Source organism: Mercenaria mercenaria, chromosome 9 (assembly GCF_021730395.1).
Source record: "Mercenaria mercenaria strain notata chromosome 9, MADL_Memer_1, whole genome shotgun sequence".
Classification (NCBI taxonomy): Eukaryota; Metazoa; Mollusca; class Bivalvia; order Venerida; family Veneridae; genus Mercenaria; species Mercenaria mercenaria.
In genome coordinates this window covers 32,476,340-32,492,111 of record NC_069369.1, presented here as the reverse complement: position 1 = coordinate 32,492,111, position 15,772 = coordinate 32,476,340, and the positions used below count along the sequence as shown (strand labels likewise).

General features: G+C 32.2%; 1 protein-coding gene across 4 annotated transcripts in view; it reads right to left on the bottom strand.

Annotated features, from left to right (window-relative positions):
* Nucleotides 1-15,772, bottom strand: part of LOC123546862 (carbohydrate sulfotransferase 14-like) — a 78,346-nt gene that overhangs the window by 33,249 nt on the left and 29,325 nt on the right. For 2 of the 4 annotated variants that reach the window (XM_053551164.1, XM_053551165.1), the window contains exon 3: nucleotides 5,744-6,914. The exons of 1 other annotated variant lie outside the window; for it this stretch is intronic. In XM_053551164.1, coding sequence (XP_053407139.1) covers nucleotides 5,908-6,888 — 981 coding nt within the window. In that variant the 5' untranslated portion in view covers nucleotides 6,889-6,914 and the 3' untranslated portion in view covers nucleotides 5,744-5,907. Of the gene's footprint in view, nucleotides 1-5,743; nucleotides 6,915-10,048; nucleotides 10,084-15,772 lie in introns of those variants that run through there. One more of the 4 variants, XM_053551166.1, reaches the window with a different exon arrangement.

Below are 15,772 nucleotides of genomic sequence, written 5' to 3'. Positions count from 1 at the left end.
GTTTGGGGATTCCCGGCCAAACCCAACCCGCCATCCCCACTCCCTATAGAATAAATAGAAATGTTTATAGTTTATTGTGTCATGTGTTTCGGGATATTGTTTTGTGATATTCTACTCAAATCTAGCCTAATTTCAGTTTTGTGCTGGTAATACATGTATCATCCTCTAGACAAGAATTTTTCAGTTTAGATTTCTTAACAGTCAATATAAATTAAAAGTTAACATGGTCTTGCATTAATAAAAAGTAACATATGGCCATACAGCAATATCTGAGGCACCTATGTCATTTTGACAACACAGCTAGTTATCGTTACGTTGCTCTTGTTCTTTCACCCCCTTAACTTCCACAACAGACTCGTTTATACCTAATACCAACCTATAGATATTGAAACACATGTCACGCGTTTTTAATGTGATTGTTTGTGCATAAAAAGTATTTTGCCTAGGTACTTATTGCATTCCTGTTTGTAATGAATTTCTACGTTCAGTATCACTACAAAAAATTGCAGTAGTATGTATCACACTGATAAATGCTTTTTTGACGGAATCCTTAAAGAGTACACATACTTTATATCGTCAGAAAAAGAAATAAATAATATTACACGTTTTTTTTCAGTATCTTAGTGAAATGTTAAATATGTAAGGTAATTTTACAGGGAAAACATATGAACTGTATTAATCACTATTTAGAGAAAAACATCAAACCTATTTTTACGGTAAGAAAAGAAAATTTCTATATGCAGATTTTATGTAAATGTCTGCTGTTGACACAAAGATGACAGGGTGTGTCGTCTGTAACACAAACACACTTGTTATGGATTCCAACGATATTCTGCAAGAAATCATTCCAGCTTGACTTAGCCGAGAGCGATAGCGTTATCTTTACAGTCGGGTTCGTCCGCTGGCGAGACTTCAGTTGTCCAGCATCAGCGCAAGAATAGTGGTTTAGTGGAAAATAATGTCTTTAAATTTGAGCGTTTTAACTCTACACGTATGTAGTCTCGTAGACAAAGTGTTATTAACGACACTGATTCGGGTATGCAAGGTATATGGCCTATGGGAATGATACTGTATAGCTACTGTGCAGTACTAGTAAACCAGGGGCCGTATTCATAAAGCATCTTAAGTATAAGTATAAGAAATTGATTATTTACTTAAGTATTACTTACGTAAGAAATTTATTTAACTTAAGTATATTTGTTATTCATAATTCAACTTAATAAGTAATTCTTGGCTTTTATTGTGGACGAAAACATTATAAAAGACAACATTAATTTCAGACAGATACAACTTGCACAATTATGTTTAAAGTGCTTTTATCTGAAAAACAAAACTTTATTCGTACTCACGATGCCATTTTGTTTTCTGACTTAAGTCATTTCTTATGTATCTTACGTTTAAGCTGTTTTATGAATAGGACTTAAGCTTTTTACTTAGACTTAAGCTGAAATCACCACAGACTTAAGTAAAATCTTCAACTTAAGTCAAAACTTATACTTAAGATACTTTATGAATACGGCTCCAGTTCTCATCTTTATAATGAGTCTAGAAAGCCTGATTAAATTAGGGCTAAACAAACAAAGTGATAAGATACAACAGTATTTTTATTTTTTAATAAATCCAGTTTAATACAATAATATCTCATTACCGCTGGATTTTTATTAAACATAAAAGAAAATGCATTTAGGCACCTTTTATAAATAATAAATCATGTAAAAGAAAATGTATTTAGGCCACACACGGGGAACTATATATTCCCAAATCACAGTTCTTATACCATAATCAGAATTTTCTGCAATTAATAAAGTTTTCTTATAACTCGGTTCACGTAAGACATTTCATAGTATCTCATTAAAAAGGTCTCAAGCCAAACATTCTGTTCATCCATCGTGCCCATATATTGTTTCTGTAATTATGTGTAAGTCTGTTAAATCCAACATTTTCATTCCAATGGAGAATTGCCATGTTACTTCTCATTTTCTTATTAAATAGAGGTGAGAGTTTTCTAAAAGGGTGAGAATTGCTTTGAGTTATAAGTTGTAATTTGATATTGTATGACATCGTTGATTTAATGTTCAAATTTATATTACTTAACATTACCTATCTAACTGCCATACCATTGATACCAATATAACTGTAACATACGTGATTTAAATGTGATATATTTAAAGTTATTTCAGTCAGGTGACATATAGGTCCATTGGGCCAGGTACTGTAACTTTGTTTTGTCATGTTATGAAATAATATTTTATGTTTTATGTACATGTCACTATAATAAAATATTTACTTACTTACGTACTTACTTATAATTTAATTGGTCAGGACATTTCTCAACATGGACTGAGCAGTTACAATTAGTACATTATCAAATAAAATAATTTTGTGTATATTCTGAAAAAAGCTGCATTTCAATCAATAAAATGCAAAACACAGGAAATAACCAATTATCTGTACATATCAATAAAATTTATGATCCTCTGATATGGACTACATGTCATGTCTACAGGGGTTTTATGGACTCTTTTGTCAGACCGGACCAGACAGGATCCTGTTTAATGGATGGATCCGTGCTGTCAATCAAACTAATTGTTATCTATGATATTGACCAATAAGATAACGCGGATTATTCAGTGCACTTACCTTGTTGCTAACCAGCCATTGCTTCCCACAAGCTTTCACTTAGAAACCGTTACTGACTTATTCTTTTAAGTTTGATACATTTTTTTTCGAAGGAAGTGGTGTTGAGGTGTGCGTTAGGAATATGTAATGCCGACGAGCGGTACCCGGAAAGGCTAGAAGGGGGAGATTTATTTTTTCCGTAAACCAAAGGCTGATTTAGAAAAATGTAAGCGTTGAACGTTAAATGGATCAATAAGCAATCTGCTCAAATGTAATTCTAATAAACTTTATATTGAAACTGCCGTGTGTGTCACTAATGTGCATGGTATAATATGATAGCATACGTAATACATCATGAATCGTCTCTCTCTCTTTACTCATTTGTTTGTGATCGGAATTTTAATATGAATATGCTCACTTTATTTTAATTTAGGCCGATCGCAGAATTATTCAGTTCAATACATTAAATATATATAAAGTCATAAATGTATATCTTATTTCATATAAAAGTAACAGCTAACCTTCTTCAGCAATATATTCTCGCAATTGAAAATATGATCTATATTTTCGCATTTGACTGTATGTTAACTATACTACATAAAATGTTGAATTAAGCGACAAATCTTCTTACACAGTAAAATATTAAACATAGAGCGCACACTGAACGAGTCATTAATAAAGTCAAAACATATACATGTAAATCAATTTTACATAGAATACCAAAATCATTATTCAAACATATACATAAGATCTGGACAGTGCACGGCACATTAACTTTATTTCAAGGACAAAACGTAAGCTTTTATTAATCAGACATTAAATCAAGAGCATAAAGATAAATATTAGGGAGTGAATTTTAATGCTTTCTCATTATTTATTATGTTATGTTATGTCTTTCATATTTGTAGACAGCAAGTAAAACAGTATCCCCTGTTTCGACACCATTCTGTTTAATTCAACGAAGTCTGACAATTGATTTAAATTGATTTTCCTTTTAAATGTAATTTGAAAAAAATAAATATACGCACAATCATGTCGATGCGGTTTAGAATGTCGCTGATTTCTTTTGTTTGATATGTTTATTTTACCTTACGACTATCGTAAACTATTTATAACTACCATTAATACTTTGATACAATAAATGCAAATGGGTTCATTTTATCTGTTTGGTCTCTCTTTTTTCATTTTTATTTTTTGTTTTGCTTGCAGCATGAAAACATATTTAATTTTATGAACTGTCTAGTAAACAGATCACAAGTTTTCGTTTCCTTGTTTCCATCGATCTAACAAAAACATGGTTAATAGGTTTCGGCAAGATCTTTGTCGCGTTTGGTTTATGCCATTGCTGTGATAGACTTGTTTAACTTTGCTAGTCTGGGAATTGTTTAATTTAATTGTGGAGAAAATTTAATATGCCCTATGATATGCGAGCAATGTCCGACCGCACTGGAAATAAAATTAATATGACTACCAAATGTTCAAAATTTTGTAAGTTTTCACGCAAAAATTAGTTCTGAAATATACACCAAGCATGGGCATATGTTTATTTTTAAGACAACTGCGTGGTATTTTACAAATGTATATTATAATATAATAGAATAATTAACTTAATTGATATCACAGCAAGATCGACAATTCCACAATACAGTAGAGTATTACGCAACGTTAATATAAAGCTATTGAACCAATTAATAGATTTCTTTATCTGTTGAAAATGTTATCTTGATGTAAGAAATCACTTACACCATATGTGACTGCACATGGTGTTTGATATTTTTATCATATAAGCCTAGCGTGGAAATACAGTCTCTATACGTCAGAAGTGGACGTACTATTTTGATCAAATAATTTATATAATAATATAAGACGTAATTTATTTTCACATGTTGCTTAAAAGATAATTAAGATTATAATTATACCATGTATTTGCATAAGGACTCAATATTTTTCCTGTCAGGAATATCTAGCAAAGACGGAACGTGTTTTTTCTTTGATAACGCCAGCATTTTGGCGCTAACTTTTACCGTGGTTTCTTCTGAGTTAAGCTTAATGTCATGTACATAATCTTCTAAGCCTCTTTGACAGCTATCTTTGTGCATTTGCTTCACATTTTGGTAAGTATTTCACACAGATATCATCTGAAATACTTTCTAGCGAGTCATTCGCTAATGTACATTAATCCGCCATTTTGAAAGAAGCTTGTGGGAAACAGTAACTGTTACTAAGGGGCGGAGTTTATTGATCGATTTACGGATCCATCCGATGGGATTAATATGTCTGACATTTGAGGAGGGTGTTGGGGCGGGGGGTGGGGGTTGGGGGTCACTTATTTAGGAGATTTTCTTTGCCTTTAAGTTTATTCATATACTGTCACCGTAAATAAATTGAAATACATACTGAAATACCGGGAGATGGTCTTTTATTTATAGCATATTTAAATAAGATATAAGGAATGACATTTTATGACTAATCTGTTTTGACTCTTACCGCTTTAAATTCATATAAACAAAGTTCTCTTTCACTACCTTTGTATGGTACTGATGATATTCTGTATTATTTGAGTTTACATCGAAAACTACTTTTCTTCTAATCATTATTCATTTGTAATAAGTGCAAATAGTATTATTGCTAAAGATATTTTGTAGATAAATAAAACACGTAAATGGGTTTGAGATTTTAATTACTGCTTACTTGGTAGCTTTTGAAATATCAGTATAAAGATTCTTTGGAACTACAGAACGCTTCTAAGAAAACTGATAAAAAATTCCGTTTGAGTGAGGTTTTACATGAGAGGTAATGAAAAGTGATATCTGGCTTAGAGTAAACTCTATTTTTTCTACTCTTTCAACATTGCACTTCGTGAGATCTTTCTCACTTTAAACAACTGTTTACATGGTTTGTACCTCTGCCACATTATCAATTTTACTTGTGCAGGCAGTTGTAAACCTTGATGTAAAACAAACACATGTCGGTTCAATGGTTTTAAACTAAATTTTAGTTCCGTAACAATGAAAATGCATGTATTTTTGACATTTTTCTATCTGATACATATGACTTTTATATAATAATGATTATTTAAAATAGATGTAACGTTTTTAGAAAAAAGAAAACAACAGAAAAGTAATGCCTGATAACATATTTTATTTCCTAGGTTGGTTACAATTGATTTCTTTGTAAACATCCTATCAAAATATTTATTGTACACATTATTCTATTGAACTTATCAGGTGGTAATGTGAAGTTTTGAAAGTTTTAAATAACTCGAATTTTTTTTATAAGTGAGGTTATTCATTTTCTTCGAAGAATATTAAAAATCGAAAGAAATAGAGAAAACACTTCACGTCGAAAGTTTTTCCCACTTAAGCAGTATAAAAGCCAATTGATGGCGTGGTTGGAAAACATGATCATAAGTAGTATTGTCCAGCCAAGAAATAGACGTACGTGCCTCAAAGAATGTTCCTCAGTTACGGAAACGTATGTGAAATTGAGAGCCACCTGATAGATACTCGTCGGTGCGGTAGTTAAAACGAAAACAGTGTTGAGTGTAAATATTAGAGGAAGCAACGATTGTGCCTCTTGATCCCGATCGGACTCCTGTTCAAATTTATAAATCGGTCGTTTATTTCGTTTTATTTTATAAAGTATTAATGAGTTCCCAGTTACGATAACTGAACATGGAACAAAACAGTATACAGTTGAATCGATGAATGGCCAAACAGTTTGGAAGAAATAGAGGTATCCGTCATCTACAGCTGTGCAAGCCGGAACAAGGGGTGCCTTCTCAAATCCATTAATCATTCCATACAGAGCATGTGAATTCAATACCATTAAAATACAACACAGAAATATTACTACAACCTTTGCACATTTTGTAGATTCTACACGTCTCGATCGAAAAGGAAACCACACGCATATTACTCTTTCTAAAGTAATAGCGGCAACTATACAGGCAGAGAATTGTACAGATGTGAACAACAACCAGGAATGTATCTTACATCCAACAGAGTTGTAATCCTTTATTTTTGAATCAAATGCTATTGTGAGCCATTCTGTTAGTAATCCGGTATACAGTGCTACAGTATCAGAAACTGCTAATACCTGTAGGTAAACAGCCATAGTGGTTGTCCTTAATGGTGACGCTGTATAAACTATTATAGTTATACAATTTCCAACTGTTCCAATAGCTAATAATAACGGCGGAATTATAGTCCAAATATATCTTGTTACTTTGTATTCTGTAAACAGTGGTGAGATCTCCGACTGATTCATTCCCAAGCCTGCCGCACTGGTGTGAGCTGAAATTAAATAATTCATCCTTTTACACAAATAGATTTTAAAATGTTAACAGTTATGTCCAGCACTTGTGACCAAATTTCTGTTTTGCAAAAACAACTCAGTAGAACTATTTGTCAGCATAGTACATAAGAATGCATTGTCACCAGGTTTAGTTGTTTGTAAATGGAATGTTGACGTTTCCGGAAGTACAAATATTGACAGGAAAACATTTTGTTAATGTGCCATTATATCGTTTCTGTACAATTTTACAACATGATAACGCATCGATCCAAAAAGTAAAGTATTTGCTGCGTTATCTTTGTTATTGACGAAAGATGAGGAAGTGAGATGTGTTATTAGTTTAATGGAACTTGTATTTGCATTTAGACGTAATACGTGAGAATATTTTCGCTAATCTAGGACATGAACACGGTTATGCAGTTGGAGGTGCGGCCGGATTCGTTGTCGCCTAGTCAATGTTGTCCTAAATATTTTATATTCTCTACAGAGGTAATTGTGTATTTCTGTAGCGTGAATGCTATGAAAAGCTTATAATCATTGCAGTTATCCATTTTGAATATTCCATTTTTTCCAGTACATGTACTTGATACCAAATTATAGATGAAATATTGATTATGTTTAACGGAAATAACTTTTTAGACGTTAACCATTTAATACAATAGTGCTTATATTTATATTATTCCTTAGGTAAAATGTTAATTAAATTTATACATATTTTAATGTAAAGCTATCTAGGAAAATCAATTTTTAAAAATACTACCATTGAAAATCTTATATGTATTAAGAACTCAGTGAACACAAGTGTAAATGCTCAGCTGTTATAGTTTTGAACAAATCTAGCAGCTGACCAAAGTCTGATTGACCACCTTTAGACAAAGTTTAGCTAATGCAACTTCAGATGCTTTGTGCATTAAATGATTATTACAGTGGAAGATTGAGTAGTGGAAGAAAGCTAATTCATTACACTTTATACAAGTTTGTTACAACTCTAAAGAAAAATACATTTTACATGAAGTGGCAGATAACAAGATATTTTACATTTGTTCAGAATACACAAGTTTGTACACTCTTTTTATGCGAGTCCATACATGAAGCAACATTTTTAGTGCATATGCATCTTCCACTTGTCAGTCATTACGATCGATCGGACACTTCTATTTATGAATGGTGTATAACATCCAAATCCTGAAGATATACAGAAAAGACAGCAGACACATGAAATATATGAGGTGAGGTAGGGAGGGAGGGTACCAATATTAAAAAATAATGACCAAACCATCCTTTTCTGACCTGTATTCCTTGCTGGAATCTTCGAAAGGGAACGCTGTGGCGTAAGAAATTCACTGCGTCAAGGGACTATCGCTGCTTTTAGCTTTACTAGACAAGATCGCTTGAATTGTCTTTCCTTCCTGAGCAAGACAGACTTTAAATATGTGTGAATATATCTTCTTCTTATTTCATTGTATTTAGAACATACTATCTTAAAATAGTACTCATCTTTAAAGTCTCTGTCCCAATTACATAATTCATAAAGTATCTCATTCCTTTCAAATCTGCTTTTCCCATACCGTTTAATGTGTAAATGTATTCAATTAATACCTAATTTCCTTTTTATATGTCAATAAAAAGAAAATAACGAATAATTGTCTTTTTTTCATCGAGTAGATACCGCATAGTTACTGTGATATTATATTTACTAAACAATAAAACGATATGACAATTGTTTTCCTGCACTTTGCTGACAAACATATTATGGTTGCATTGAACATTGTGTAAAATGATAAACTACGTAAAACGAGTACCACATGAAAAAGAACCTTCAGACTTTATTGAGACAACTAAATTATGAAACAAATTTCTTATTACGTGCTTTTCAGTGAATTATCGAAATATTAGAGTGAAATAATCTGATATATTCCCAGTAAAAATATCTAATATATTTTTCACTGGGAAGAAACCATAGAATTTGTAAATTTAGTCAAAACATGAAAACATGTAAGATCAAATAATATCCCTTTATGAACACCATACCTTACATTTTCACACATGGCTACGCCAGTTAATCTTTTTGATACGCGAATATTGCATCTGGTGTTAACTCGTGAAAGATACTGACACAAACAAAATATCCACTATATCAATGTGCCATGATTGTTTTGTTTTCTTCTCCTATTTTTTTTTTTAAATCAGAATAGTTTTGAATAATGTTATTGTAATTATATATACAAGATTCCCTTTTGACCACGATCCAAACCAGTATCTACACACGTTCTTTAAATAACTGGACCGATAAGAGTTTATCAGGTGATTTTCTATTTAACTTGTATTTCTATAGATGTAGATATTTTCGCTCATGCAAAAAACCAATTTTATATGACCGTCGCACATATTTAAGAACTTATTATACGTAGTTTAAACGTTCTGGTGCCATCCATACCACGTTATCGTCTTATATATTAAGTTTATTTATTTTAGTATGTTCCAGTCCTTTCACGTATTACTAAGATATACAATGAAATGCATGTCGAAATGTTTGTCAGCAAGATAAGTTATTGTCTAATGCAGCTCCTAGACAGTTAATAAAAGACTATGTGTGTATTATATGAGCTTTACAATCTCTTAAAAAACTTTTAACTTCCGATACCTTTTTCTAAGATGTTACACAAAAGGCCCGGTTGGAGTCAACTGTTAACGTTACGTTGTCATATGAGATACGTGGATGTTACAAGGCGTTATCCAAGGAAAGCGTGCGTTGTGACGCGACATGAGAAATTTTCTTATTCCGACAGCTGCCGTTAGTTGACGATTTTGTTATTTCGGAGATCTATAACTTCAAACAATTGCAGCATTGAATTAACTAAAATACTGTAAAATAAGGGGAAACATAACTGTAGTAAATATAAGATTAAATCGTGGTTTAGCAAATACCATTTGGGATTGAAGTACGCACGTACGCTTTTGGCATCCACGCGCTTTGAACGTGCACATGTATTTCACTCCCAAATATAAACTACCTACATGTAGCTACTAATTATTTCATAAAAAGGTTACAAACTCATGAGTCAATGCGGTATATTATCAATCATTTGAATAATACAGTCAATGGCAATATGAATAAATAAATGATACTTACATTTACGCATAAACTGAAACGTATAACTATGAAATCTGAAATTTAAACAATTGTCATCGTTTTGTCAGTTAATAAGTAACGCAGCTCCTTTTACACATTAGGTAGAAGACTAGATTAAACATGTAACGAATGAGGAGAAAAGAGTGAATGGTAATAAATAGTTCAAAAGCCCTAAAGATACAGAGATTGACAGTTTTTCAATGTCAAAGAGTTTTCATTTGATAACCATGCTGTAAATATTTGTATATGTGTTTTTAGTAATAATTTGAGTATATACTTCATCCTTATGTATTTATATAATTTGCATTCTGACAAAAAGTGAAATTCATCTTCCTGTATATTACATAGTATACATTTCTTATCATGTTTTGAATTTTGTTTGAATTATGTCTATTAATAACATATGCGCTGTCAATCTCAATCTTGTTTAATCAAATGTTATTCTAAATTTAAATATATTATCATTATCTAAATAGAATTAAAACCAAAAATTGAAAAGAATCTATACGAAGAGGCTTTTGAGAATTCTCTAAGATTTATTCCAGTCTTGCGTGCAATTATCTCTAATTATTTGTTTAAAACTGAGCAAAAGTAAAGTTTCATTTCCTACTCCCTGATTTAGCCAGACGTACTGAAATCTTAATTGATCTAGTTATTGCCTACCAATTAATATTTGGCTTAAGTTCCATACGATATATCATCCTTTCAAAAACTTTTCTAATGTATCTGTTTTCCGTTACAGTCTTTGGTTTATGATTAAAGGTTTCCTTCTTAACGCTTCACATATACACAAATTTGTGTTTGTAATCGAATACCTAAATTTTTGCAAAACTACATATTAATATGTCCTAACTTCTTTGATCGGTTTAAACCAAATACCTCATAGCCATAGTTTAAAATCAGTGCAGTTAAGTTATCGAAAACATCTAATATGCAATATTAAAAAATATTAAAATTCTGTTATGTAAGTACTTATTCTTATTCTTATTGCCTAACCTGCTACATCGGCATATCTTATATTACATTTCAGATATCCCACAATAATTACTAGCCAATATCATTTTCTGTTATTCGCCTATGGGAAACAACTGTGAATAAAATTTACAAAGTTAATGTCCGGACTGAGCGCCCCTGATGAAGTGTCAAACTATTAAGTGTAATCCATCGATGAAAAGACCCTTGGAAGCATAGAACGCAACCCAATTAACGGTTCGAATGAGTCTAATTTTCAGAGGTAATGTAATATGCAACACCAACGCATCAAATGCATTTTATTTGTTGTTGTATTCAAAGACCGCCAACAAAGTGAAGAGAGAAATCAATTGTATACTTTAGCTAGTTATACATTTAGTATGTACTATTTTAAACTCAACTCAATACTGCTCATACACACATACATACTTATTCTATGTTTACATAAATACTATATTGTAATTGTTATTTTTCTCAAATATGAAAATTGGCATAAAATAACTAAAGGGCTTGGATAGTTGGGGAGGGCGTAATATGTTCGATGAAATCTTATTTCGCTTAAACTTTAAATGTCTGTGTCTTTTTTATAATGTTTAAAAAATATGTTATTTTACATATTTTTCAACATGTCTTTTAAATCTTTAAACGCTAAACAAAACTAATCATGGCGCTTGTGACCACAAAAAGACACAGGACACTAAATGTCTCCAGAAGCGGAATGGTACATGGGGTTACCAGAAGCCTTAAACCTTGTTTAAATATTAATGACCTTTAGTGACCTAATTCTTGATGTAGTCTCAAGCACTATGATTACACATGCAAAGATAATAACCTTTTTATCACATACGTATCTACACATAAATACAACGTAAATATTATGAATTTGTTCAATAGCCTGAATAAGATTGACAATACTGAACTAAATAAAAAAAAATAATGCAACACAAATTAAATTACGTCACACACCCGATATGAAATTCAGGCGTCAGTGTATGGAAAAAAAATTAATATCGACGTTTTCGGTACCATTGTAACTCAATGGAAAATAGAAACGAGTATGTAATAAGAATGTTTATGGAACATAGAATGCGTGAACATGGGATTAATTATGCAAATATTTCAATTGTAAAGTCATATTAATTATATAATCAGGCTTCAAATAAGACATTTTAAAAATGAAAACACGCAAAATTTGCAAATTTATATATACAGAAGAGAAATTGATTTTAAATGAGGGTAAAGGTAAATATCATTTACCGTCGCTTTGTGAAACAATGAACATAAGCCCTGTAATGCTTTTGAGCGACGTTATTTTAAGAACAGTTAAAACCAATTATACCTTACCCCCGCAATTTGCTGGTACCCATTTACAACTGGGTCGACTGAGGCAACCGTGATAAAGTTCCTTGCCCAAGGACACACCGCTATGAAATAGCCATGAATCGAACCCAGGGCCTTCACCTCCGTAGGGAAGTGTCTTAGCCATCTCGACCATGGCGTCGTATCATATGCAAACAAGATCGCTGTTGGGAATACAATTTGTATCCTGCTGACATGTTGTGTCTCTATATAGGTAAATGTGCACTATAAGTGAATAAGCGGGAAAAGGAAGTAGTGGTCTATATAAACAGGTTTCACGGTTATGACCTTGATCGGGATGTTGAGTTAAGCACAAGTATGACTGTTTTGATATCATGTTTTGAAGAGTATCCTCACAATTTTGCAGTCTTTGCAGGGACAACTTGGTTTTCCACCAACAAAAGCCGAAAAAGTCGCCAATAACCTAAATTGTGTTGGTGTGGCTCAAAACCCTGTTAAATAAATACAACTGGCGAGTTTAAATGTACATAAAAATATATCGGAAATGCAGATATTTGCAAATATGGAACTATCGTTTTATTTTAAAACCGGTTACTTTGGTTTATATCATGACAATTATATACCACTGTTATATGCTTTTTAAGAAAGGTAATTAATGAACCACTTCAAACAGCATTTTGAATTTTATTTTACGCAATGTGAACAGTATCTTACGTGGTAAAAATAAATGCAATGCATTTCAATGATAAACTCCATTATGTAGATCTACATACAAACTAGACTTTACACTGGCATGTATTTTGAACCACTTGTCGCTAAACAGTATGATATCCACCCGTGCTTTACACAACGTTTGACTAAAGGTGAAACATAACTTAAACTCAAATTGGGCTGAGCGCGAAACTATTGTATCTTGTTCTTTATTCATATACAGTTACAATAGTTTCGCGCTCAGCCCTCGATATGTACATTACCATTTTATCTGATAAAATATGTTAATTTGTATTTTTGTTGCGTGTAGAGATGGCACGATAGAAATAGAACGGGAAAAATCGGGGATTACCCAAAATATTTGATGGGTTACTTTCATGTCAAGGTTTTATACAAACTTCGGTAGTTGATCTATGTATACTTTTTCTTGCTATAATGTAATAACTGCATGATGCAAATACTAAGATAAGATATTATTTATTTATTTATTATTGTGACATGTGCATGAATAAAAAGTGATTAGATAGCATATAATTGAAAATAAGGCACCCGTCCCATTGGGCCTATATGTCACCAGGATTATCAAGTAATTATATACGAAATTTGTAAATAGTTCAAATTATATACATAGGTTAATTATGAAGTACAGCATATTAACAAAACCTTAGCAGCTGTAGGATTTAACATACAAAATACATTAGAAACGGTAACGATAAGCATATATAAACGGCTTTAAATGCACTATACAATTAAAGATTCAATGGATTTACTTTACATGGCATGATTGTGATATGAGAAAAAAGAAAAGAATGCAAGAAGCAGGTCACACATCAATAATGCATTAGAGTAGCAGCGTTACAAGAAAGTATGCATTTCTTTTTTCACGAAAACAAAACATTTCTTCTCTTCAAGAAAGCACATACTAAAAATTTTGCATGTTTTCCTGGATAGGTCGATAAAATATGTGAAAGTCTCTGGTTTTCATGCATTTGATCATTATCAATAAATAAATCTCTGAAAGTATTTTCTCGCAGATCATTATAAAGTTCACATTGTAATAAGAAATTTTCCTCATCTTCTACTACACTTGACGAACAATGTCTACATAATCTCTGATCAGGCTGCTCTCCAACATACCTCCCCGTTTCAATTCTAAGTGGTTAAATACCAGTTCTGAATTGACACAATAGCGAGCGTTCATTCTTACTTAGATTCATCACAACATAGTCTTCACATTTAAAGTTATTCTTAAATATACGGTATGTCCTAAGTTTTGATACACTTTGGACTTCTTCAGACCAGATATTAGAATAATGGTTCAATAGTAATCCGTGGGCATGTGATGAATTTATAATTGTTTTATTGTTGTAATCAGCGGATAATCCCAGCGTGATCATAACGTGTTTAATATCAAGTGATCATTTATTTGTGCACTTTAAGTAGTCAAAATTAAACATTTTCTTTGTGATCCGTCTGTCATCCATTGAAATCAGTCTGTTCCAGTTTGTTCCACATACGTAACATGTTTCCCCATCTTCTGTAGACACTAGGTAACCACCCAGTGTCCCCAATCATCGCGAGAATTGGCGTGAAGCGATGAAATATCTTATGGCTCTATTCTGAACATTATCTATGTGCTGGTATTTCTTAAACCCCCAAACATAAGAGCAATAGTCTAAGATAGGCACAACACATGATGTATACAGTTTATCGTTGGACTTAAAGCCAAACTCTTTTAAGTTATGAATTTTGTTGATAATTCCTCCAAGAGCACGACCGGCTGCTTTCCCAAGTGATTCACTGTTGTATATAAAGTCATTTCTTTTACGGAATATAATCCCTAGATATTTGTATCGATCAACAGTTTCTAGCTTACTGTTGCCGATCTTTAACTCGAATTCACATCTTTATGCCCGGCCTCTGCGAAAATGCATACATTTCGATTTATCTGCATTAATTAAAACTCTCCAGCGCTTACACCAGTTATTGACAGTGTCTAACATTGACCGCAGCTTCTCTTCGGTATCCGTCATTAGGACAATATCGTCTGCATACATTAACAGAGAGAGCTTAATGTCACCAACAGAGATGCCAAGATCAAGGTCGTTGATATTACGGGCAAGGTCATTAGCGAATATGGAAAATAATGTGGGAGACAAATTACAGACTTGTTTTACGCCAGGTAAACAGTTGAACCAAGCTTGTTATTAATGCGTATACAGGATACCGAACTTGCGTAGATGTTCCTAACTGAATTATACAGTTTGCCGTCTAAATTACTTAACATCAGCTTGTATAGTAACATATCTCTATCTATATAGATACTTTTATGCAAGGTAAATGGTAAAGCCCTGCCTGATGATAAAAGTAAAAAGGTACAATATTTTTCTCCGTGTAAAACCTTTCTGATTTTGGTTTTTCAAATTAAAAGTACTGTCCTTAATGAACCAGTGTATAAATTGCAACTTGCTAAGGTCCAGTGATATTACTTTCATCTTTGTCGGCTTTTTCTAAACAGCCAAATTGTGCATTAAAAAGTGCCAACAGACTTTTATCAAGTCATAAGTATAAATAATGCAATTAAAAGTCATTTATATGAGCCTTTCTGTCTTAAATTGTTTTATATCTTAATGAATTTTCTAAATTTTTACTTCTATCTATATCGTCTCCAGGATTTTATTGCAGTTATAATCGGTAACCGGTAACTTTATCATCTGTCTA